The sequence below is a fragment of the Ostrinia nubilalis genome, chromosome 5, assembly GCF_963855985.1.
Source record: "Ostrinia nubilalis chromosome 5, ilOstNubi1.1, whole genome shotgun sequence".
In the NCBI taxonomy this organism is placed as follows: Eukaryota; Metazoa; Arthropoda; class Insecta; order Lepidoptera; family Crambidae; genus Ostrinia; species Ostrinia nubilalis.
In genome coordinates this window covers 3,307,445-3,333,216 of record NC_087092.1, presented here as the reverse complement: position 1 = coordinate 3,333,216, position 25,772 = coordinate 3,307,445, and the positions used below count along the sequence as shown (strand labels likewise).

Genomic DNA, 25,772 nt, shown 5'->3' with positions numbered 1-25,772 from the left:
GTTCATCTGAATTAACCTTTACATTTATTACATTAAGTTTATGTAGGAATTCTTTATCATATTATTCTATATTAAAACTATCTAAGCTTGACACCTTTAAGATATACCACTTGGTACACTTACGGAAAAGGTCGTGGAACCTAGTTTAAATCAAATAGTACCTATTTATTTCGAGACATTTATTTATAAAGACTAATCCATCATGGTCTAACCAATGCCTGCTTATTTACTGTAGCCTAAAACGAAGTAAGCATGCCTGCGTGCCGTGAGGTCGATATTTTGGAACTTGCAATGTCAAGCATTTAAAACCAGTAGGCTTTTGAGGTAAAAATAGACGATTGACGTCAATTCTTAGTTTTATCAGCTTCTCTACCAAAGAACATGAATTTTTTAAACTTACCTACAATAACAATAAAACCTGTAACAAATTAAAGCTTAAAAAATATGAACTTAAACCTAGTCTAAATAAAAATCTATTCTATGAAAAAAGCTTTTGGGAATTCTCTACCAGTGTAAAGTTGCGCCGTTGTTTTACCCACAACAAAGAGGTTAGCTATTAGGTACCTTACCTGGGTCTCCAACTGTCCAAACACAACAAGAACCCACCTACGCGAAAATATTCTGATCTACAAGCGCATTTCCTAACTCTGTGACTGACAACAGGCAGCCAGCTACGGCAAGAAGAACGGCATGTGGTACGGGGGCACCACCACAGCAGCGGCGCCGGGTTGGTCCCGCGCCGGTACACGGAAGCAGTCGGTGGCGGAGTCCGACGCTCCACCCCCGGGCGGCGGCAAGCCAGCTAGCGGGCGCGTGATCCGCATCATCAATAACATGGACCATTCTATACAGGTATTTAAAATAACTAGGCACAAAACTCAAAGTAAACCCGCCGACAAGAGACGTCGGCTTTTGATATGTTGTCAAAAGTCGTAGAATATAAGTCGTCGACATGATTCTATTGGTATAAAGCAGTTCTTTAAAAAATGTAGTCCTATAAATGTAGGAAGCTCAACTAGGCAGAAGAGTGGACCATATCTGTAGGATGGAGAAGACATATACTCGAATGCAGACCGTCTCTGTACGATGTCTTACACCAATGACCTAAAAATAGCTGGCAGTGGCTAGAGTGGCAAGCGGGATTGCAGGTGATTTGTAGCGTCCCAGGGGAGGCTTAAGTTCAGAGGTAAACGACCTTTGACTGAAATTATGAAGCATATTATACCATTAAAAAAATATATTATAACTGATTGAGAATTCTTCTTTTTCCTCGGTCACTCACTGATGAGGATCGCGACCACAGATAGTGTTTCTCCACAGACTGCGGTCATAAGCTGTGTAGACCGCACGATGCAAACTAATTGCAAAATAATACTAACTTTATTTCCATCTAAATAACTTTTGGTTGTAGTTCGGTCTAATGAATGATATTAGTACATAACTACGAGTATAAGTACAAGCCCTTAAAGTTGATGGCGACTTAAGCTCCACCCCTGGGCGGTTGTCGTGTCATTAACTGACTGAACCACTCAATAAAGGTTTCGTGCTTAGCTGAATTAATTATAGCCATTATGTGGCGATCACAATGGCGATTGAAGCAATTTTCAGCTTATTCAAAACCATTTCTGTTTTATTTACTTACTTGTAAATTGAGTAGATTTTTACGTAACTGAAAAAGCTATTGAAACCAGGTAACTGTGACATTTAAAAATATCCAAGCTGTTACAAAGAAATCAACATGTTATTACTCCACATTGATGTTTTATCACGCATAACCATAACGCCTTTATGGGTCTAAAAAACAGCCACCGTTTCTAACTAGCATTTTATAAGAAATCGGTTTACAGCAATCCCGTGCCATTAAAAATGCAACTAGGTTAAGAAGCACAATTAAAACCAATAAAGCCCTACAATTTTCTTTGCAACTAACTTATCGTAGGGTATAATTGTGTAAAATGAATCTTTTGTGTCGATGTGGTAATGGACGCTTTCAATGCAAGGGCCTTGGTATGTAAACAGTGGGCGGCCGATTTTGATTGCCAGCGCTTGCAAATGGTTAAGGCCGCACAAATAGTAGCTGGCCGTGGCATTTAGTGATCTATAAATCTAGATTTCAGCATATAGAGCTATAGTTGGTAGTAGGCAAGAATAAGGTAGGTATGCATAAATTTTTTTTCGAGTTATCCTAAATTGGACATTCTTCCGCGGCTCCGTCTGTCTCTGTCTAGTTTCGACCCTATTTTACCCACATGGGCAAAAAGAATACAGAAACTTGTTATTCTTGTCAATAACAAAGTGTTATTTTACAGTGTCGCGTCTTACTAAACCTTCGCACAACACAGCCATTCGAAGAAGTACTGGAAGACTTGGGTCAAGTCCTCAAAATGAGTGGAGCAAAAAGGATGTACACAATCACAGGACAAGAGGTAAGTATTTACTATTTACACACTCTACTTACACTCCGTAGAACTTTAAATGCTCGCACGTAAGCTGAGGTACAGCTTATTTTATCTTTCCTCACATCTGTGGAGAGCAGAAAGCAGAGTACTTATACCTCTAGGTATATTTACACAAAGTTTCTGCTACGAGTATCAGAGCGGTAGCGTACCTCCATCATTATACACTCACATAGCACTCGTATATTTCTTAAGTCAAACATTTAGGATAAGAACTGAATCATTTAATTTGGTCAATTGTTTCCAGGTCAGAAGTTTCTCACAGCTACGAAACGAGTTCGCTGATGTAGAAACGTTTTACTTGGGCTCACTGATCGTTGCGCCCGCGCTTAGCCCTGGCGTTAGCGCCCCGCTGCCAGTCGAGTCTCCTATCAGAAGGTAACTTAGGCTTAACTAATAAATAATAGACATTTTTCACACAGAATTTGCCTATTGTACACTTTCTGAAAATCATGACACTAGCGAAACTATCGATACACATCTCAGCGTTGACTCTACCACAATTCGTATTGTGTTAATTAACAAGGTTTCTTAGAAGAAGATGTGCTACCAGCGAAAAAACTGACAATTACAAGTTACAAATACTCGCACCGCTGCGCTATATGTACTTCAATGAGGGCTATCGTTTTAGCGCTGTTTATCGTGTTAGCGCCACTGTAGAGTAAGGTCCTGTCACTTGCTAGTAGCGAAGACAGTGGCACCAACTAGTGAGCGCGAAAGTGGTAGGAGGACTATCGCATTTGCACTCATCAAGATGGCGCCACTGTAGAGTAAGGTCCTGTCAATCGACAGGGGTGCCAACTGTTAAGTATAAAAACGATAGCCCTCATTGTATCAATAACTCTCCTAATTTTATTTTGCGTTTAGAATAGTTTTTATTTATTTTATTTGAAAGAAAGGTATACAATCAGGCAAGACATAGGTACATAATGAAAGAGATACACAGATAGCTGCTTATGCCCCTCTGACAAAAAGGCACCCGCTCAGCATACATCAAGACCGCGCGTTTGACGAATTGAATCTTGCACTATCAACTCTGAAAAAAGCACATAGATTTAAACGATCTGATTTGATGACTGCGCTAGGTCCCGATCAAGAGGCAACGTGGCCGCCGCGCCGGCGGCGTCAGAGGACCTGCGCGGGCGCCGCGCGCGCAGCAAAAGCCGTCCTCGGGTGCTGTACGCTCCTGAAGGCGAAATTGTTCGCAATTCAGGTACGTATAGTAGATATTGATAGAAATAGTTCATAGCATTAGGAATCATTAAAAAAGTCATAAAACTCATTTATTTCTGTAAATAGGCTTAAAAAAAGCACTTTTACTCGTCATGGGCCAGTGCTGAGAAGAAGCAGCGCAAGAAACTCAGTCACTATTGTCAGCCTCTTTTTCATTCGACATTCTACTGCACGAGGACGACCAGCTGTTTAATTTTCGAAAGACTCAAGCCAGTCGGGTTAGGGTAGGCATTAATAACGAACGTTACCACTTTAAATGCACGGCCAGTTGTCCGATCCTTGATATTTCAGATCACAGAACTTTAAAAAGATTCCGTAAACTTCTTTTCTGACAGACTACACACTGCTAGAAGTGCTAAAGGAGGAGCCCATCAGGGTAACGATCCGCGGACTCCGGCGCACCTTCTACCCGCCCATCCACCACGCGCCCATAGACAACTCGCCGCCCGAGAAGAAGATGCAGCTGGACTGGGTGTAAGTAAAACTCTTGTCTATGGACTACACACTCCTAGAAGTGCTAAAGGAGGAACCCATCAGGATAACGATCCACGGACTCCGGCGCACCTTCTAACCGCCCATAGACAACTCGCCGCCCGAGAAAAAGATGCAGCTGGACTGGGTGTAAGTACAAGTCTTGTCTATGGACTACACACTCCTAGAAGGGCTAAAGGAGGAGCCCATCAGGGTAACGATCCGCGGACTCCGGCGCACCTTCTACCCGCCCATCCACCACGCGCCCATAGACAACTCACCCCCTGAGAAGAAGATGCAGCTGGACTGGGTGTAAGTTTAAACTTTAAAGTATCTTTCATGCCTCTGGATAGACGCCATCACAAAGGCTACTGAGTCCACCATGATCCAGTGTACTCGCTACGCCTCTAACCGTCAGAAATTGATGGCCACCAGCGCTACTCTCGGTTAAGACATCGAACACCCCATCAAACATTGCCAGCGCAACCACGACCACTTTGACAAGAGTGTCGGACTAAGACCCAGAACAGACGGTGAAACGCAACTGCAACGAAACTGCAACTTTCTGATCATTCTGATGAATGAAACTGAAACTGTTTCAAACTGGTCGCGTCATGTGTGGTCTCTCAACGGACGCTATGGCAGAAACTTAGATGCAGCTCAAAAGTAACTAGCAATTGCAGTTTCGTTGCAGTTGCGTTTCACTGTCTGTTCTGGGCCTAAGAAGAAAATAAAGTTCCATGTGATTTCAATTATTATATTATTTTGTGGCACTATTATTTATTTAGTAAAACCAGGGTTTTACAGTGTATAAAATGACAAGTTAGGCAACAAGTAAACCACTTATAGCATGCAATGAGATAGAAATGCTCGAAGTTTAATTTTAGCCAATTCGCGTGTTGACTAAAGCCACCGGCACGGTAACATAGTCAAAAACTTTTTGACCATATAAAAAACGCTGTTATGTAATTTTTTTTCCGTAGTTACGGCTACAGAGGCGCCGACAGCCGGCGCAACCTATGGGTGCTACCTACTGGCGAGCTGCTGTACTATGTCGCAGCGGTGGCCGTTATGTATGACCGCGACGAGGAGTCGCAGCGGCACTACATCGGACACACAGAGGATATTCAATGGTGAGGAACAGTCACAGGAGCTTGAAGTTAACTTAAAGGTGTTGAATTTGATGCGAGCATAAAAAGAAATAAAGAAACAGTAAATATTGCGTTCGGACATCACAAAAAAAATGCATAGTAATCACTTTGCTGTCTGCTGGACAGGACACAGAAAACATGACCAGACATGGTTACAATAGGTGATAAAAAAATAAATAAATCAACATGGTTATCTTCGCCATGGTATGGCATGTAAAAGTAGTCCGACTAGGCTGCCAAATACTATGATAGAGCCTTTTCACCCTAGAGATTTGTCTAGCCCTTTCATAGCGAAGCAATATACGCGGTGAATTCAACGCTCAATACGGCTAGCACGAAAAACTTTCGAGTTCGAATCGTTTGCGTGTTTCTAGAGGTACAAATCGTTAGTGTGTTTCGTCGCTCTACAAGTTAGAAGAAATCTTATCTTCCACCAACTCCTCATTCTACAACCCATTTAATAACATCATTAAGGCTGTGTTGCACCACCTAACCTAAACCGTAACTATAACGATAACCGGTGTTTTGTTTGCAGTTTGACAGACTTAACGTTTGTCAAAGTTTAAGTAAGATGGAGATGATGCAATTCAGCCTAAAATTGTATATGTGTTTTCTTCAAACTATCTTTCATTTTAGTATGGAACTGCACCCCTCCCGCGAGCTAGTCGCGAGCGGGCAACGCGCAGGGCGCGGGCGACGTGCACAAGCGCACGTGCGCATCTGGAGTACTGACACGCTGCAGACGCTGCACGTGTTCGGCATGGCTGAGTTTGAAGCTGGCGTGGCTGCCGTGGCTTTCTCGCAGCTGGTAAGATTTTTATGGATAGTAGTTGGATATATTCGTAAGTCTATTTTTTTTTATCCACAACGAGGAAGCTCTTGACCTGTATCTCACCTGATGGTAAGTGATGATCAGGCCGAAGGTGGAAGCGAGCTTCACCCGGAATCCTCAACCGCAAAGGAACTGGCTATCTTACCTCTAACTGCCGAAACACAACAATGCTGTTAACATTGTTGTTATGGTATATTTTGTTATACCATAGCGCATATAAGAAGACAACGAGCTGGCTGATGGGGCAGCAAGATTATGAAATGGAGGCCACGTACCGAAAAACGCACATAAGGAGGACGTCGAACTCATAAAGGTAGCAGGAAGGCGCTGGATGCAGGCTGCTACAAACCGGCCGGGCGGTGTGGAAATCATTGGGGGAGGCCTATGAAATGATTTTGATAAATGAGTTTATGTCCATTTTGTTGCACCATGGCGCAATTACAAAAATACAACAAGCCGGTGCATGGAGCTGCGCAAGTGTGATAGAGTCGTTTCTAGACGGAAATTCTGATCGTTTTCAGTGTGATGCTACAAATCTACAAGGTGGACAGATAACCCTTTCGAGCCGCTGGATGCAGGCCGATTCCGACCTATATGTTTAGCGGTAGACGTGCTCTGTTTGAAAATGAAGATGAATGTTTATTAATGACGTTATTTTCTCTAGAATGGCGGAAGCTACGTACTGGCCGTAGACGCTGGTCGCGAGAGTATACTCTCAGTATGGCAGTGGCAATGGGGACACTTGCTCGGAAAAGTTGCGGTAAGTGATCTAGTAGACTGTGTTTATATAAATCTTGGTATATTTAGTTGAGTTGTTGGTAGGTTTGATCCCTGCTTAATACAAACCTCTAGCTCTACGATATCTGTGTTAAAAAAATAAGTATGTTTATACACCGTGTTACTTTGCATTCTTGCCATATTCACAGAGATAAAAGTAGGGAACAATACCTATTTTAAACAATAGATTGCATTTTAAAGACAATAGATTGCAATAGATATTTAAAAATACAATAAAAAGTAAAAATCACCATCGCCAACAAGTGATGTGCATGCGTTACGATAATTAGTGGTGTGTTTAACAGATTGTCGATAAAATAAAATACTCAAGATTAAAAAACATAATTTTCGGGCATTATTTTGTTACGGATTTGTGTTCAGTATCAGTAATATAGTAGTCCAGTCAATGAACGCCTTAACGACGGTGTAGAGAGAAATCCGTGGAACACAATTTCTGACCTCGGGACTTTATTTAGCCTAGTTAGGTGATGAACATAGCAAAAGTCCCCGCCCTTAGCCCTTGAGCCGGCAGGGAGAGGGGGGTTTAAAGGTACCACTTTTCGGTTTTTCGCTTAATCCTCGGAAACTATGCGTCCTAGTGACATGACTACTATGAACCAAAAAAAGCATATTCAATTTGCTACAGGTGAGATAGTCAACTTTTTCTATATCTTGTATAGTTTTTGCGGCATCTGCTCTAGAAGGTCTGTAAAATTGGAAATTTAATTTTTGTCTTACAGGTTCCTATCAGGAGAAAATCGACTAAATCAACATTGAGCAAACACTATAGACATGCGGGAGCATGTTAAGCCTAGTTCCAGGGAGGGGACTGCACCGTGCGTATATTTAGACGAATCAATTGGATCCACTTTTGACTCCTCATCACTCAAAAAGCACTGTGCATTAACGCTTCAAATTAGGCTCATGTGTTAAGACTTGCAAGATAAACATCAGCTTCAAATTTCATAAATATACCTCAAACGGTTATTTAGGTATTGACGTTCAAAAATCGACATTTAGGACACTAAAATCTATCTATCACCTGTGAAATGTTAAAATTTACTGGTTTTTTATTTGTTCCTTTGTATTTACATAACTACCTTTCTGGATGCCAAATTTGAACCTTCGAGGTCACCTGGAAGTGGTTAGAATTTGGTATATAGGTCAGACATGTAGATTTTTGGACGTCAATACCTAAAGAACCGTTTGAGGCATATTTATGAAATTTGAAGCTGATGTATATCTTGCAAGTCTCAACACATGAGCCTAATTTGAAGTGTTAATGCACAGTAGTTTTTGAGTGATGAGGAGTCAATAGTGGCTCAAAGTGGTTCGTCTAAATATACGCACGGTGCAGTCCCCTCCCTGGAACTAGGCTTAACATGCTCCCGCATGTCTAGAATGATTGCTCATTGTTGATTTAGTCGATTTTCTCCTGATGGGAACATGTAAGACAAAAATAAAATTTCCAATATTACAGACCTTCTAGAGCAGATGCCGCGAAAACTATACAATTTATCAAAAAAGTTGACTATCTCACCTGTAGCAAAATTGAATATGCTTTTTTTGGTTCATAGTAGTCATGTCACTAGGACGCATAGTTTCCGAGGATTAAGCGAAAAACCGAAAAGTGGCACCTTTAAACCCCCCTCTCCCCGCCGGCTCAAGGGCTAAGGGCGGGGACTTTTGCTATGTTCACCTCCTAACTAGTCTAAATAAAGTCCTGAAGTCAGAAATTGTGTTCTACAGTTTTCCATCTATAATGCTTTATTGACTGGACTATAGTTACCTCTGTGAATATGGCAAGAATTCAAAGTAACACCCTGTATTCGATGCACCCAGGGTACGGCACAAACTCTGTTGATTACGCTGTGTAAAATATCCAAGGATTTTTATTTTATTTTTGTACAAAATGCAACAGAAAGATAAGTAAATGAAACTCACATTTCTTTATCTCTCGTCGTCTAGACGCTTATGCTGACATTATACATTCCACGATAGAAAAGATTCCGAATTTCGTCGACAACCTTGCTGCTAGCAAGGTCTTCGCTCGCATTAGTGCAGTGCGATGGCTGCACTCGATACAGCCTTATCGTGATCACTGGCACTGGCTGAAAACAAAAACGAAAATAAAACACGTTATCATTTGTAAGACTTGATGATAATAACAAAAGAAGGACGATAAAGTTCCGAAATAAGTTTTTAAGTTCATTTGTTTGTCAGTTTTCTTTTTTTGAAAATTGTCCCTGATCACGATTTGTGACGTATTTTTTTTACAAAATTGACAATATTAATTCTACGCTGTTGACATTCAATTTTTCAACGTTGCTATTCGAACAGCGCTGCAGCGTTAATAGTGTACATATTTATATGCTCTATCTATCGCATTAAATGTACATATATTCGTTTCAATAAGTCTTTCTTTTCAGTAAGTTTCACAAAACTGTAGATTCTCTGCATAGCGCGAAGTTTTTTGTACAATAATACTCGTATGTAGGTCACGTATTTTCGAATAACTTTATGTGATTGCAAACCTTTTCACGTTCCACGTAGCCAACTACTAAAATTATTGTAACAAAATAAATCAGACTTTTAAATCATTAAAAATCTGGTTTACTGTCTGAAAAGATCGCGATATTTTGAAATACACGAAGCAAAACCCCACTCGTAGCGTCTACAATGCTACGGTGCTACGGATCGCAATCACTGATACGTCACGACTCGTAGGTTTGTATGAACCTAGAACCTACGTAGAGCGTTCAAGGCTTTAAATTCACAGGTGTGGTGTTGGTTCATCAATCGTCACTGTAGATAGAGTAGATATTGTCCGCCCTTTTCCGTAGTCGAATCTACGGTGCTACGGTTGACTACATAACTACGGGGCTACGACAGCTACGGTTAATAAACTGTCGTAGTCTCATCGTCAAAAATATTATAACAGCCGCCCGAGACTTCGTACGGGTGGGATCCACCCCCTTAGGGATTGGATTTCGCAAAATCCCGTCTTAGTGAGCACTTACGTTCTAAAAAGAACCCCCCATGCAAAATATGAGACTCCTAGCACATGTAGTTTCTGAGATTTCGTGATGAGTGAGTCAGTCAATGAGTTTGACGTTTCATTTTTATAGATATGGATTTAGGTTATTACTCTTGACTTGCTACTACTGTAAGAATATCACTATAAATCTGATATTCCCTTTTTTCGTAGTTTGTAGTAATGCTACGATGCTACGGGCCACAATGCTATGAATAAAAATGTCCATGACTATGAAGTTAATAATATTTATACCACCAATAACAGGCTTGAACTTATGTTTGAGTTTACAATTTAAACTCAAGTCTCAAGTTTAGTTCCGTAATACAGCCCAAGTGTGGCTTTTTTAAAAGTGTTATGTACGAAATTAATCTTCGTATAGTCATATACATATGTGATTCGGTCACGTGAGTGAGTTGGCTTAGTGCCTCCTCCCCTCACGTTTAAAGGAAACCATTAATAATAGTATCCAACTGTTGTGCTCTATGCCTATAGACATAAAGTATGATTTGTTAAAATTCACCACAGCTCTTTTCTACCCAGTTCCTTACGAATTCTTACATGGCAACTTTGGTAACATAAAAAACAAATGAAGTATGTAGGCAATAGGGAATGCAGATAAAAAAGCAAGATTGTTAGACCAATAAATACTTTGCAAGCTTTCTTACAGTGGGAACATTTTACTTGCCTACGCTGTTCGTTGAAAATGTAAATCCTTCTGAGTGTACGAGTGTTTAATTGTTTTGAGCTCTGGAAACATTGGTAAACCTTTCTAAATGTCTGTCTGTCATGCGTGTAATGGGCAAAATATTTACATCCTACCCATGTTCTATTGCAACTTTAATGACAAAATGTTGAATTGTTTTTCGATCTTAAGGAACAAGGTATTAAATTGATGGGAACTATATTCCTATCACAATAAGGGTTAAATCTGTTCCCGCAGACACTTCAAGAGGAACTGACTGGGGCAGCCTTCCACCCGCTCGACGACAACCTGCTCATCACTCACGGAAAAGGACACTTGGCTTTCTGGAACCGCAGAAAAGACGGCTTCTTCGAGAGGACAGATATTATTAAACAGGTCAGTCCACCTAAATGGACAAGACTAAGCTCAACCACACCAACGCGTGCAGATCGCCATCGCCGGCGCGATCACGGCGCGATCATAGGCCAATGACAGCTCGCGCGGACTGTCATTGTGTCGCGCGTTCTGTCATTGGCCTATGATCACGCCGGCGATGGCGATCTGCACGCGTTGGTGTGGTTGAAGCTTAAACATCATGGTTATTGACAAGCTTTTCGAGATATCCTATGCTACCGACATATCGTCGCGTTGACGATTGTGATTTGTAACTCAAGATTTACCTATCATACTTAGGTAACTACTTACGACCATATTCACAAACATTACTATGAGGTCTCTGCGCGTGGACGCACAGGGTGACACATGAACCAATCAATTCAACGCTGTGCGTTCAATTTGCTGTTTCACTTAAGCAAGCATCGTTTGTGAATACGGGCACAAAAACGTCATGGTTTTTGACAGGCTTTTAGAGATATCCTACGCTACCTTATCGTTTGACGTATTGCATTTTAATTTGTAAGGACTCAAGGTTTACCTAATCGTACTTAGGCGACTACTTATGCTTGCCAAGTATTGCATGTATGTGTGGGGGTAACCTCTGGTTTCATTTGACTTTTTTTGTAGCTGTTAGCAGCTTACAAAGAATCGCCTTGTTGTAAATCTAGTGTTTCAAATAATAATTAAAGAAGAAAAGAAACGCCTTGAAAATCTAGTGTTTCAAATAATAATTCTTTCAACAGCCATCGCGTACGCACGTCACCGCGCTGCAGTTCGAACAAGATGGCGACGTGGTGACAGCTGACAGCGATGGCTTCATCACCATTTATAGCGTGGACAGCGACGGAGCGTACTTCGTTAGGATGGAGTTTGAGGTAAAACTTCAGTGAGGAATCAAAATGCTAGTAATTAGACAACTTCTACGATGTCGCGAACGATCAGACAGATTTTTTATATACCGATACAGCAACTGTTTTTTTCTTTATCTTCAATATTGGTCCTATAAGCAAAAGCGGCTGTATTTTACTGCTGTTTCAGGGGTCCCTAATCTGGATAACAGAAAAGCTCCATATGACTTAGCGCTTGACGATAGATTATAAGCCTGATTGAAAAATAAACTTGGTGAAGATATTGTCCACTGTCCACAGCAATCCTTGACTTTCTTGATATTTTCAGGCTCACATAAAAGGAATCAGTTCACTGGTTATGCTATCAGAAGGCACATTGATATCAGGGGGAGAAAAAGACAGAAAGATCGCAGCATGGGACTCGTTACAAAATTACAAGAGGATAACTGAGACAAAGGTATAATATTTAGCACAAGGTATGAGACAATGAAGTAAAACAATAATAAACCATAATGTGAACGTTTTAGCTACCAGAATCAGCTGGTGGAGTAAGGAGTATCTACCCGCAGAGACCTGGCAGGAACGACGGAAACTTGTACGTTGGAACTACGCGAAATAACATCATGGAAGGATCTCTACAAAGACGGTTTAACCAGGTTTGAATGATTTCCTTTAAGATTTTAGCCGTTTTTAAAAACAACACGTTGTTGGGCGCCAACTTGAAGACCAGTTACAAGTTAAAAAATTATGCTCAATATTTTATTATTACTTCCGTAGATTTTATTCGGACATCACAAGCAGCTAATGGGACTGGCTGTCCATCCCGATGATGAAATGTTTGCTACTGCTGGACACGACAAAAATATTGCACTATGGAAGGGACACAAATTGGTGTTCGCTACACAAGTAAGTAGGAATTGTTTTGATGTAGGTACGATTTGCCAAGATGATACAACTTTTCATGATTATTTTTTTTTCTTTCCTCTAAATAGGTAACTTAATTGTTTCAAAAATTTAGAAGTCTTCCTCTAATTAACTTCGGACAAACATTTAAAAGTTACGGGCGAAAGTTCTTTAAAATGAACAGTGTACACCGCACATCACGTAACTTTTTGATGCATAATCGCATCTATCTCAACAAGTAAACAATATTATGCTTGATGTGCTGCTGTTTGTACTTTTAACAAAGTTATATTTTCCCATCAGGTTGGCTACGAATGCGTATCCCTAGCGTGGCACCCCGGTGGCGGCGCCTTAGCAGCCGGCAGCACGGAAGGCCACCTGGTGGTCCTTAACGCAGACGCGGGGGCTCACGTGGCCACGCTAAGGGTCTGTGGCTCGCCGCTCAACTGCTTACAGTATAACTCAGGTGAGTGTACTCGGGCCTTTTCAAGGCGAGAGTGAATAAGCACTTACTTAGACTTAGAGTGCATCTCACTTAACACCAGGTGCGATTGCGGTCAAATATCTGCCTTGTTATGCATTAAAAAAAAAGTGTTCTAGTTCTAAATCGTTTAGAGCTCAGGAGCCGTAACTTCCTTGATTTCTTTGTCTATATTTGCTGTATGGAGTTGCATTAGTTGGTGAAAGAGAGCATCTTGAGTAAAGTCGCAGGCAAAAGCTGGTAAAATCAGAATCCAGATTCTGGAGTTACTTTTACTTTCCTCACCTATGCCATTCCGCATGGGGGCTAACGTAACGTTACATAAAATAGACTTATTAAATACACATTCAGAATTTAATAACTGCACTGTCGATTTGATTGGACCCAGGCATTCAGAATTAAATAACTTGGTTCAACAATTTCTTCTTATGCCTGGACTCTGCTTAAGAAGAAAGCCAGGACCTGTACGTCCTGGCTTTCACTTTGTTTCGTACCGAAATATATTTATTAGTTTCTTAATTTTAGTTTAAGATAAAACAACACAAACTGGAAGGAATTTGCTCTTTTTCTTAATTGCATTTTTTAATCACAAACTGGCAACATTCTTTCCAATCCTATGGAGCTAGGCTCGCGATTGCGATTGCGACGCCCCCCAGTGACGCAAGAGTTTTGAGTACGGAAGGACGCCCGTGCGCAACAGCGGTGTGTTCTTTAATTCGGCAACCACATAAGCGTTTGTCAATTTCCAAAATCAAGTGAATCTAATGAGTGCGGGATCCAGCCCCTATGGAACTATGGTCTTTCTCATCAATATGTGCTAATACTTCACAAACAAACTGCATTTCGGAGATACGCCGGGCCCGGCTGAGCACGCGGCTGGCACTGTGGAAAAGAGGTTTGTTCGCCGTTTGTTTTGAAAATTTAGTATAGCTAACATATTATTTGTTGGTCCTACGACCCGAATTTTCATTTTCCTTCCAATTGTGTAGTTTTATCGTAATTTTAGCGTACATACGTACCACATTTTTCATTCCACGTACGACCATCTTTGTAACGCAAAATGGCGCAATCGAAAGTGGAAAATGATTCCAAGACCTCATTAGATTCCAATAGCGAGAGTAGTAGTTCATGTGTTCAGGATATTTTCGAGCGAGATTTAATTTTAGACGATTTAAAGAGAACATTACAGTTTGCAACTACAGATATTCAAAAATTCATTTCACGTACCAAAGATTTGTCAGCTCTTCAAAGAAAGTTTAGCAAATTGCAAACTAAAGTCGAAAAGTCTCTCATTAAATCTAAATCATTCAATAAAGAGGAACAAATCAAAATTAGAAACGACTTCGACGATTCGTATTATGCAATTGTCACTCAAGTAGATAAATTAAAACAATGTCAGGAGCAAAGCAGACGAATGAGTCGTCCCTTTGCTAATTCAGAATTTTCTAGTAATGCTAAATTACCTACTTTGCCTTTGCCCAGTTTCTCTGGCGAAAGCACAGAATGGAATTCATATTTCGATTTGTTTTGTTCTCTCGTTCACCACAATACTGCCTACACGGATGCGGAAAAGTTTAGGTATTTGCTTCTTACGTTAAAAAATGAACCATTCAACCTTATAAAGTCCATTCCAATCACTGATGCTAATTATTTCGTAGCAATACAAATATTAACTTCACGTTATGAAAACAAAAGATTCATAGCTTCGAATCATCTTGATAAAATACTCAACATTCCATCTTGTAACGTAAAATCAACGAGTGATTTACGTAACTTATTAAATACATTCCAAGAAAACATTAAACCTCTTGAAGTAATGAAGTTTCCCACCAGTGAATGGAGTTTCGTTTTGTTACACATTTTACTACGTAAAATTCCCGCATCTGTTCGTAAGCAATTCGAGTTATCATTGTGTTCACCTTCAGACATTCCAGAGGTCAACACATTCATTTCATTTTTAGAGCGTGAACTTGTCGCTGAGGAGTTTTCTAACGATAATTTCGGGCAGTCGAGTAAAATTATTAACAATAAAGGCGGTAGATTTGGCTCACAGTCTAGCTCGCGAGCGGCGCCCCCTAGCGGCAATATGGCCGCCGGTCAGCGACAAGCCTTCGCGGCGAACTTCGCGCCGCAATCCTCTGACGTGTCAGGCAACACTCAGCCTAATCGGCATAGCGATAAGACACATTGTTTGTTATGTGATGCTCAACATACGTTGACGAAATGTTCTAAGTTCTTGAATCTTTCAATAAAAGAACGATTTTCTTTTATTAAAAACAAAAGTGTTTGTTACAATTGTTTACATCTCGGCCATAACGTGAGCCAATGTAAATCCAATTTTTCGTGTAGGAATTGTCAGAAGCGCCATCACACATTAATTCATTTTGACAATAATGTAAACAAAGCGTTCGATCCGAGTAGCGGTACTAATCAGTTCGTCCCGCTCCCGCTCACGGCGGAGTGTAATAATGTTGTCTCTGTTTCTACGACTGATGCCCAGCTGACTTTAACGTCAACTCGAGATAAGGAAAACGATTCTATTGTGCGTACGAGTACGGTGTTATTGTCTACGGCACTTGTCGATGTTTATATTGATGATCACAAGTTATCAACCGTGCGCTGTTTAATTGATACGGGCAGCCAAGCTACTTTCATTTCGGAAGCGTGTGCACAACGTTTAGGTATTTCACGTAGACGTGTGAACGTTCCGCAAGTTTATGGAATAAACAATAACAAACCGGTTTATCCTAAGGGAGTGACTTCTTTCTTCATTGCGCCTAGAAATCAATCGCAACCATCGATTCATGTTGATGCATTGATCTTGCCCAAATTAATTACAACACAATTGCCTACTTGTCAATTACCTTATACAGGGTGGTCTCATATTCAAAACTTAACTTTAGCAGATCCGAGTTTTCATACACCACAACCAGTGGAAATGCTTTTAGGTGCTGACATTATTCCTCAAATTTTATTACATAACACAATCACGGGTCTACCAGGTTCACCAATTGCTATGAATAGTATTTTTGGTTATTTATTGTTGGGTAAACTCGATTTGAATTCATCGACTGAGGTTTCTCTTCCGGTCCAGGTGTGTCACAGCTCTGTTAACGACGACTTTGACCTCCAGCGATTTTGGGAATTAGAAACAATTTCTGAACAAAAGTCTCTCACTCCTGATGAACTTTTGTGTCAATCTTTTTTTGAAAACACGCATACGCGTAATGAGTGTGGGCGATACGTGGTCGCTCTTCCCTTCAAACCTGACGCACCGCCCCTCGGCGAGTCGCGGGATATTGCTATTTCTAGATTATTTTCGTAAATTAGAGTACAAACTCGAGCGCAATTCGCAGCTCAAACATGATTATCACGCGTGCCTCCAGGAGTACTTAGAGCTCGGCCACATGGAGCCCGTCGATAGTCCAGCAGCTGCAGGTGGTAACTATTATATACCGCACCACGCCGTGGTCAAAGAATCTAGTGAAACCACCAAAACCAGAGTAGTTTACGACGCAGGCTCTAAGACTACAAACGGTTTTTCTCTAAACGACAATTTGTTAATTGGTCCAAAGCTTCATTTAGATATTGTTGATGTGTTATTAAAATTTCGCATTCATTTAATTGCTTTCACAGCTGATATCAAACAAATGTATCGTAACATTATGATTCGTGAATCGGATAGGGATTTTCAGCGTATAGTGTGGCGCACCTCGCTCGAGGAGCCCCTACGCGATTATAGACTTTGCACTGTGACCTTTGGAGTTAGCTCATCGCCCTATCTTGTTCTTCGCACCATTCAGCAGCTCGCTCATGACGAGGCCGCACGCTTCCCGCGCGCATCGCAGGTCCTCATGCGCGACGTATTTGTAGACGATGTCGTATCGGGTGAAAGTGATGAGTCACGGGCTCTCGCCCTACAACAAGAGTTGATAGGTATTTGTCAATCCGCAGGTTTTGAGTTGCACAAGTGGCATAGTAATTCTCCCGCCTTACTTCTCGGTTCTCAGCCGACAGTTTCTCATGGTGAGCGGTGCGAAAGTGTGCCCTTCGCACACATGGAGAATGACTCATCCACTAAGGTCCTAGGTATGCAGTGGGACCCGAACTTAGATACTTTTGGTTTCAGTGTGAAAAATTACTCTGAAAAATGTACAAAGAGGTCCATTCTTTCAGAAATTGCACGTATTTACGACCCTCTCGGTCTTTTATCTCCAGTGACTTTATTTGCAAAACATTTAATTCAATTATTGTGGATTTCTTCTGTGGACTGGGACGAAACCCCACCACAAGACATAGTCGATTCGTGGGCTAACTTTACAAGTCAGCTCCCACTATTATCTAAAGTTAGCTTTCCGCGTCATGTTTTCCCTCAAAATTGTAAATTACAACTTCACGGCTTTTCAGACGCCTCCGAAAAGGCATACGCAGCATGTGTTTATCTCCGCGCGCAGCGCGAGGATGGTAGTGTGTGCGTGTCCTTATTGTTAGCGAAAACACGCGTCGCGCCTACGCGTCGCGTATCTATTCCCCGTCTCGAACTGATGGGAGGTGTTTTGTTATCACAACTTATTAAAAAGGTGTTACAAAATTATAGTGATAAAATACAAAGTGATCAAATTTATACTTGGTCGGATTCAAGTATTGTTTTAGCATGGTTGCGTTCACCGCCCCATGAATGGAAAACATTCGTTTCAAACCGTACTACGGAGATATTGAATATTGTCCCCGCAGATTGTTGGCGGCACGTCCCGTCGGCCGACAACCCCGCGGACGCTGCTTCGCGCGGCATGTTACCCGCTGCTTTCTTGCACCATGAGATGTGGTTTCATGGGCCTCGCTGGTTGAGCGAGGATGAAAGTATGTGGCCTGTTCCAAAGCCTGTTCTTCCTACTGATGAAGAAAAGCGTAATGTTGTGTTGTGTTCGAGTACTTCTACTCCAAACGAGGACGTAGAAATTATTTCACGTTTTTCTTCACTCGGTAGACTTGTTCGTGTTACGGCTTTGATATTTCGTTTCTATCACAAGTGTAGAAAGGTCAATATTTCTAGTTCAAAACACATTACTGTGTCAGAGTATAATTTCGCTTTGAATCGACTTATACGAGTTGTTCAACATTCAGTTTTCAATGATGATATTTTGAAGATTTGTAATGGGCAATCACCATCAAATCAATTAAAACGTCTTAATCCTTTTATAGATTCAAACAAGTTGCTTCGCGTTGGCGGTAGAATTCATAAATCGCTTTTATCTTTTGAGTCAAAACATCAATTGATTTTACCTAAAAAACATCCTTTAACTTTTTTACTAATTGACTTTATTCACGTTTCAAACTTGCACAGTGGGGCTCAAAGCACCCAATATACACTTTTACAAAAGTATTGGATATTATCCAGTCGTGACGTCATCCGCCAACGCATTCATCGATGCGTCCGTTGTGTTCGTGCGCGCCCCGCGCACACGCAGCCGTCAATGGGTTTGTTACCCGCAGCTCGCTTGCGACCGGCCAGACCATTCATAAAAACTTCGGTAGATTTCGCAGGTCCATTTTACGTTCGGGCAAATAAGGTTCGTAACGCTAAAATAGTTAAATGTTATGTAGCAGTTTTCGTATGTATGAGCGTTAAGGCTGTACATTTAGAGATCGTTTCGGAGCTTTCCACAGAAGCGTTTTTAGCTACACTTAGGCGTTTTGTTTCGCGACGCGGTTTGTGTACCGATATTTATTCAGACTGTGGAAAGAATTTCGTGGGATGCGATAGGTATCTTACGGAATTGTATAGTTTCTTGCGTAATGACGTAGTACAAACTACGCTCAATTCAAAAGTTCTTGGTCAAGGCATCACTTGGCATTTTCAACCCCCATACGCTAGTCATTTTGGTGGACTATTCGAAGCGGGTGTTAAAAGCTTTAAGCATCATTTTCATCGTGTGGTCGGCACACGAACTTTGACATATGACGAGATGCATACGCTCTTATGTCAAATAGAGGCGATTCTCAATTCGCGCCCACCTTGTGTTTTAAGTGCAGACTCAAGGGATCCTCTCCCTTTGACTCCATCACATTTTTTAATAGGTGAGCCCTTAACGTCAATTCCTGACATTTCTTTAGTGGATGAGAATCCTAGCCGCTTAGTAAGATGGCGTCTCATCCAACAGTCCACTCAACATTTTTGGAAGAGATGGAGTCTTGAGTATTTACATCATATTCAACAAGCAACCAAGTGGTTTAGTAATCGCGGTGCCCCGATTCGTGAGGGCATGATTGTGGTGTTACGCGAAGACAACGTTCCTCCCTTGCAGTGGAGACTTGCGCGTGTTCACGCCTTACACCCAGGTCCTGACGGGATCTGTCGGGTCGTTACTTTACAAATTGGACAGTCGTTCTTCAAACGAGCTGTTGTTAAGATTTGTCCTCTTCCTGTTGAGTAGGGAGTAGGTACGTTTTGCATCTAAGTAAAGCTAGAGTAGTTTTAGGTTTATAGTTAGGTTTTCACTCTACGAATAACTTAGATATTTGTTAGTTTCTTATCTTAGGTTTTGTCTTGTTAAAAGATACTCGGTACTTTTAAGGTGAGCGGTATGTTTCGTACCGAAATATATTTATTAGTTTCTTAATTTTAGTTTAAGATAAAACAACACAAACTGGAAGGAATTTGCTCTTTTTCTTAATTGCATTTTTTAATCACAAACTGGCAACATTCTTTCCAATCCTATGGAGCTAGGCTCGCGATTGCGATTGCGACGCCCCCCAGTGACGCAAGAGTTTTGAGTACGGAAGGACGCCCGTGCGCAACAGCGGTGTGTTCTTTAATTCGGCAACCACATAAGCGTTTGTCAATTTCCAAAATCAAGTGAATCTAATGAGTGCGGGATCCAGCCCCTATGGAACTATGGTCTTTCTCATCAATATGTGCTAATACTTCACAAACAAACTGCATTTCGGAGATACGCCGGGCCCGGCTGAGCACGCGGCTGGCACTGTGGAAAAGAGGTTTGTTCGCCGTTTGTTTTGAAAATTTAGTATAGCTAACACACTTTTTTCCTCCTATTGCTCTAAATAATATAGACATAATGTGTTGTTCACTTACAGCTGGAGACACCATGGCCATCGGCTCACAAAACGGAAGCATCTACCTATTCCGGGTATCACGCGATGGGTTTTCTTACAAGAAATCGAACAAGATTCGAGGCGCCCAACCGCTGATGCAGCTGGATTGGAGTCTCGATGGCAACTACTTGCAGACAGTCACTGCGGACTACGATCTTGCTTTCTGTGAGGACTATTTTACTACTTTTTTTTTTGCACAAATTACTCATGGTCCCGTTAACCGCTTTATGGTATTAAGCTGATTAAGCACAAGCATATTTTTGTATTACGAGCAAGTTCAACAAAGCAACGGCAAAGTTTGAATGTTGAGTCTTTTTCCATTCTTGAACTTTAAAAACCTGACTTGTTCAACAGGAAAAATTACTTATTAGATTGTTTGTTTTTAGGGGATATAAAATCATTATCACCAGAGAAGAGTCCGATTGCTATGAAAGATGTGAAGTGGTCTACATTCAATTCTACTGTGGGCTTCCTTGTATCAGGTAAAATTGAGAAAAACTCATTATTTTAAGTGACTTATCTCTTCAAGGTGGACATTTTGAAATGACTACAAATTTTTTTTAGGAATGTGGAACAACAGATTTTATCCGATGACGACTTTAATTTCAACGGCCAGTCGATCAGCTGCTCATGACCTACTTGCTAGCGGAGATACTGACGGATACTTACGACTGTTCAGGTAAAAACAGCATTAAATATCTATCTTGAAATACCAAAACTAGTAAAATATTTTTTTCCAAAAACACCATGTTGGGCGCCAAATTGAAAAGTCTCAGAAGGTTACCTCATCTATTGGCTATAGATGGCAAAATGTTACGGCATACATATTTATCACCCAATACCATCGCCTTTTATGTTAAACATGAATTTCAGATTTCGCAAATTGGCGCCCAACGTGGTGTTTTTTGGAAAAAATATTTTTTGTTAGTAACTACTACAGCTTTTCTTTCGAAATTGAATAATCTTAGGGTCATTCTATAAAATCTCTTTACAGATACCCATGCGCCAGTCCGAAGGCCGAATACAACGAGACAAAGGTATACTCCGGCGCCGTGTACTGCGCTCGATTCTTATTCAACGACCGGTGCATGGTCAGCGCCGGAGGCACCGACGCGGCGCTCATGCTGTGGGAGCTGGTGGACGACTAGCGGGGCGGGCCGGGGCGCGTGCCTCCCCCCGCCGTCGTGCTCGCTCCCCCCACGCCCTCCCCACCCCCCCGCCATCACCCCACCTTCCACGTACTCGACTTCGACGAACTCGACTGAACGGCGGGAAGAGGTACCAACCTCTTTTTCAATTAAAGCCAGGGTGACCCCTGTTCTTGAGATTCGAGCCTCGAGGCGCGATGAGAATCTTCCCGAAACTGACTGTTTTTCTTTCGACCGTCGTTTCAAATGAAATAGACCATAATATCTCGGACTTTACAACCAGCCGGAATGTGGAAATGTTATGTCAATTAATTTGGTTCTAGATTGCTATGAGTATTTTTTGCATTCATTCACCACACCAGTTATCAAGTAAACATAATTTTACAAGACCTTCAATACAATGAGTGTTTTTATATGAGTAAAAATATTAATATGTGAAAATAATTATAATGGCAACACTTCACTTGACAGATAAAACAAAGTTTGTCTGTATCAAAACCGGTCCGAAATACACTGTTATGCTTATGCAAAAACATAGAATTATTTAAATAAATACAAAATTCACATTAAACCTAGTTACCCACATAACAATGAGTATTAATTTAAATAGCTTACATTTCCACATCTTGACTGAGATTTACCTTTTAAATGTCTTTGTGAAATGTCATGTTACTCTCTTTACCGAACCAAAATTCTAAAATATTTAACAAATTATACATTAAACATAATTAACTTTATAAAATACCTACATTACTCACTGCCATTGTTAACTTGCGTAAAATTAATATGTAGGTGCCTAGACATTAATTTATCACGCTATGGTGAAAAATATTATAGAATTTGGCTTACTTATTATTATAATGTTAAATTATTGGCGAGTATGATTATACATACGATATGAGTAACAAAATATATATTGTTAAATATTGTGATTGGTATAATTGGTGCTGATATTTAGTATTATTATTGCCTCAAATAAGAGAGTTTCATCGCAGAGAGAACAGTTTTATTATAATGAGAATATATAAATTGTTACATATTTATCAATGATATATGTATACAAGTATTTACGAATGAGGCATCATTCTATTATCTATTTGACAATGATATTCTATTGAAGAGATGTATGCAAGCATATTTAGTAGAGTTAGCCTAAATATTCACCTGAGTAGCACTTACCTTTCCATAGCAAGTGATAAAAGTAACTTTTAAAGTATTAAGGGACCTTTTTGAAATTAATACATTCAACCAAGTGGTTATTCAACGGCTAAGTGTCTGCGACATATACATATTATGTAATCTACAGTTTCTTAAAAGCAGTTTTATTTGATTGATTTGTGTATCTGTTCAGTTAATGAAATGGACTACCTACTGATAATAATATGTATTCTCACAACATTATAAATTACATGAAACACTGTGAATCTAGTAATAGATACTATAATCCATTCAAGTCACTGTTTTTTCTAATATTACCCTTTGTGAAAAAGATCTTAGGTAAAAAGCAATAGACATTTTTGTAAAAGTTTAGCGAATTGTGGCTGGCCACACTGAAGTATTTACTTAATCATAATTTGGTATTTCATAAAGTTTTTAAATAGGTGTTCAGATAATTCTGGTTGTTTTATTTTTTCTTACAGATAATTTTATACTTATATCTCTTTAATTAATTAAGTTCAATTTTATGAGCGGCACACGGACAGACAAATCATGTCTCATATTTTTAGGACATGTTAATGTTTGTGGTAATCATAAATACTCACTCCAATGTATTTACGAGTACAGTAGGTAAGCAAAAATGCGCATGGTATATTTATGAATCATCAGTAAACGATGAATTAACATTGCATTTATACTAGTCACGTGATTATGTTTATTCACATTACCAATGAATGTTATTATTAATAACACATTTTACATTTTGACACATTTCTACTTAGATGTAGTTTACAAAGTAGTTAAATAAAAATATTATAATGCACAAGAATTGGAAATCAATGCCTTCCTACTAATTAAGGGACGGTAGGTATTATTAATATATACCTAAGCAAAATTTTATTCTTACTTAGGTAAACTCAAAAAGTAATCCTTATCGAACAAAAATATTTATGGACATTAATGAGTAATCTTTTAGGAACAAATAAAATTTTATGTAATCATAAACAGAATTAATATTACCAATCCTTCGTTTCAATTGTCCTTTATTCTTTATATGTATCAAAATTTGGTCTCTGACAAAATATATTATGCATAATGATAATGTGCCTTTTATTTACCTAACTTAAGTAGAGATAATTTATTTTAACTATGATATTGGTGTTTGGTACTAGAGCTGGTTCAGATTTCATCTTATCGTTGTCTGAGGCAGGAATAATATAGTATCTTAAAATGGAATTAATTTGGATTTTATAATTACTTATAAATTACGAGACGTTAAAATAATAGGTAGGTTTATCAAATTATCAAACACAGACTACTCTTGGTTAGGAATCAATAAATCATTAACCATTTTAGTTTTCGATTTTGTGTAGTTTCGGACTGCAACAATTGACTGTCACATGCGATCTGTCACTGTCAGATGTCAGTCAGTGTCAAATGTGATTTTGCTGCCGATGGATTCGTAATTTAATTGATAAAAAGTCTTACAAATTCGGTTTCTTACCATGACTAAACCTAGACCATGTGGCTGCAAAGGTTGCCGAACTTGTCTGATTTGTGAGACACAATATGGAGCTGCAGACATGAAGTTACAACTGGCGCTAAACAAGGATAAAGGTTATGTTTATTGTCCACTTTGCAACAAAGCCTGGAAAGGCTGGGACATGGATCTCTATAAACAGCACCCTCACCACGAAGGCGAGTCTATAGACTACCCTGGAGTTTACATACAGCTAGATTTCATAAGCGAAGAAGAAGAAAAAGAGTTAATGAAAAACATCGACGACATGCCGTGGGATATCTCGCAAAGCGGGCGGCGAAAGCAAAATTTCGGGCCAAAAACTAATTTTAAAAAGAAAAAAATTGTTCTAGGCCATTTCAAAGGGTTTCCAGAATGCACCAAGTTCTTACAGGACAGATTTGAAAGAATTGAATTGTTGCAACATTATGAAACTATTGAGCAATGTTCTTTGGAGTATGACCCTAGCAAAGGCGCTTCTATTGATCCTCATATAGATGATTGTTGGGTTTGGGGTGAAAGAATCGTCACTGTAAATTGTTTATCAGATTCTGTGTTGACTATGACACCATTTCTTGGGGACAGAAAAAAGTATAATTTGTATTGTGCTGATGAGTATTGCGCAATAGTTGATTCTAAAGGCAAACTATTGAAAAATGGAAGTGATGATACAGCCTTAGCGTTTTGGAAGCCAAAAAACGATATGGATGTTATTATTAGGATACCAATGCCTAGGTATAATTTAAATACAAATAATTATTTTATTTTTTATTATTAAATAGTTGGAATTTATTAACAAATTCATTTGACACGTTTCAGGCGGTCTTTGCTGGTGATTTATGGTGAATCGAGGTACCACTGGGAACATTGTGTACTCCGGAAGGACATTGTGTCTCGTAGGGTGTGCATAGCCTACAGAGAGTTCACTCCACCATACATGAATAATGGTTCACAAGAAACCATTGGAACTGAAGTTCGAAGAGTTGCCAAAAACTTTTGGGATCACAAAACTGAATACCAAAAGAATGCAGAAGATGTTCCTAGTTAGTGTATTTAATATTCATTTTTGTAATTTATGCTATAGCTATTAAATGCAAGTATTATTTTAATTATCGTAGAGGTATGGGCAGTAAAACAGTAAAATGTCATTCAACTGTAGTAATTATACAATTTTCAATTCCTAGATTCAGTAGTGATATAAGTAGTGTTTATTACCGATAAGATAATTTGGTTATTTAAGTATTTATTTATCAAAATTTGATAATGTACTGATAAAAAATCCACATTTCTATGAATTACTTACTGAATATTAGCTGTAGATTATAAACATAGTACCTACATTGATTGTTGACCAATTACTAGTACTTTATTTATATCTAAATAAAAGACATTTGATGTTATTGTACATTTATATGATTTTCTTATTTTACATTATGTATGAAGAATACCAAACCATGTTTTAAATTGGTAGATTTTATAAGAAATTCCAAAAATACAGATTTTCATAAAACTTCATTCTTTCACTTTGACTGCTCTTTTATTATTTTATCCTAATTACTTAATAAAA

General features: G+C 39.6%; 2 protein-coding genes across 2 annotated transcripts in view; both read left to right on the top strand.

Moving 5' to 3' along the window:
- LOC135072078 (echinoderm microtubule-associated protein-like CG42247) overlaps positions 1-21,536 on the top strand; it is a 33,517-nt gene extending 11,981 nt beyond the window's left edge. The window contains exons 2-20 of the mRNA XM_063966025.1: positions 664-852; positions 2,310-2,426; positions 2,704-2,781; positions 2,821-2,834; positions 3,542-3,669; positions 4,025-4,163; positions 5,144-5,293; positions 5,948-6,119; positions 6,808-6,903; positions 10,898-11,035; positions 11,779-11,910; positions 12,212-12,340; positions 12,411-12,539; positions 12,661-12,789; positions 13,090-13,252; positions 20,363-20,545; positions 20,767-20,862; positions 20,945-21,059; positions 21,375-21,536. Of these exons, the coding sequence (XP_063822095.1) occupies positions 664-852; positions 2,310-2,426; positions 2,704-2,781; positions 2,821-2,834; positions 3,542-3,669; positions 4,025-4,163; positions 5,144-5,293; positions 5,948-6,119; positions 6,808-6,903; positions 10,898-11,035; positions 11,779-11,910; positions 12,212-12,340; positions 12,411-12,539; positions 12,661-12,789; positions 13,090-13,252; positions 20,363-20,545; positions 20,767-20,862; positions 20,945-21,059; positions 21,375-21,528 (2,451 nt within the window). The 3' untranslated portion in view covers positions 21,529-21,536. The remainder of the gene's footprint in view (positions 1-663; positions 853-2,309; positions 2,427-2,703; positions 2,782-2,820; positions 2,835-3,541; positions 3,670-4,024; positions 4,164-5,143; positions 5,294-5,947; positions 6,120-6,807; positions 6,904-10,897; positions 11,036-11,778; positions 11,911-12,211; positions 12,341-12,410; positions 12,540-12,660; positions 12,790-13,089; positions 13,253-20,362; positions 20,546-20,766; positions 20,863-20,944; positions 21,060-21,374) is intronic.
- A 2,578-nt stretch (positions 21,537-24,114) lies between these two features.
- On the top strand, positions 24,115-25,715 carry LOC135071669 (alpha-ketoglutarate-dependent dioxygenase alkB homolog 4). Its single transcript, XM_063965436.1, has 2 exons — positions 24,115-24,940; positions 25,025-25,715. The coding sequence occupies exons 1-2, from the start codon at positions 24,192-24,194 to the stop codon at positions 25,251-25,253; spliced, it is 978 nt and encodes a 325-aa protein (XP_063821506.1). The 5' UTR covers positions 24,115-24,191; the 3' UTR covers positions 25,254-25,715.
- The last annotated feature ends 57 nt before the right edge of the window (positions 25,716-25,772 follow it).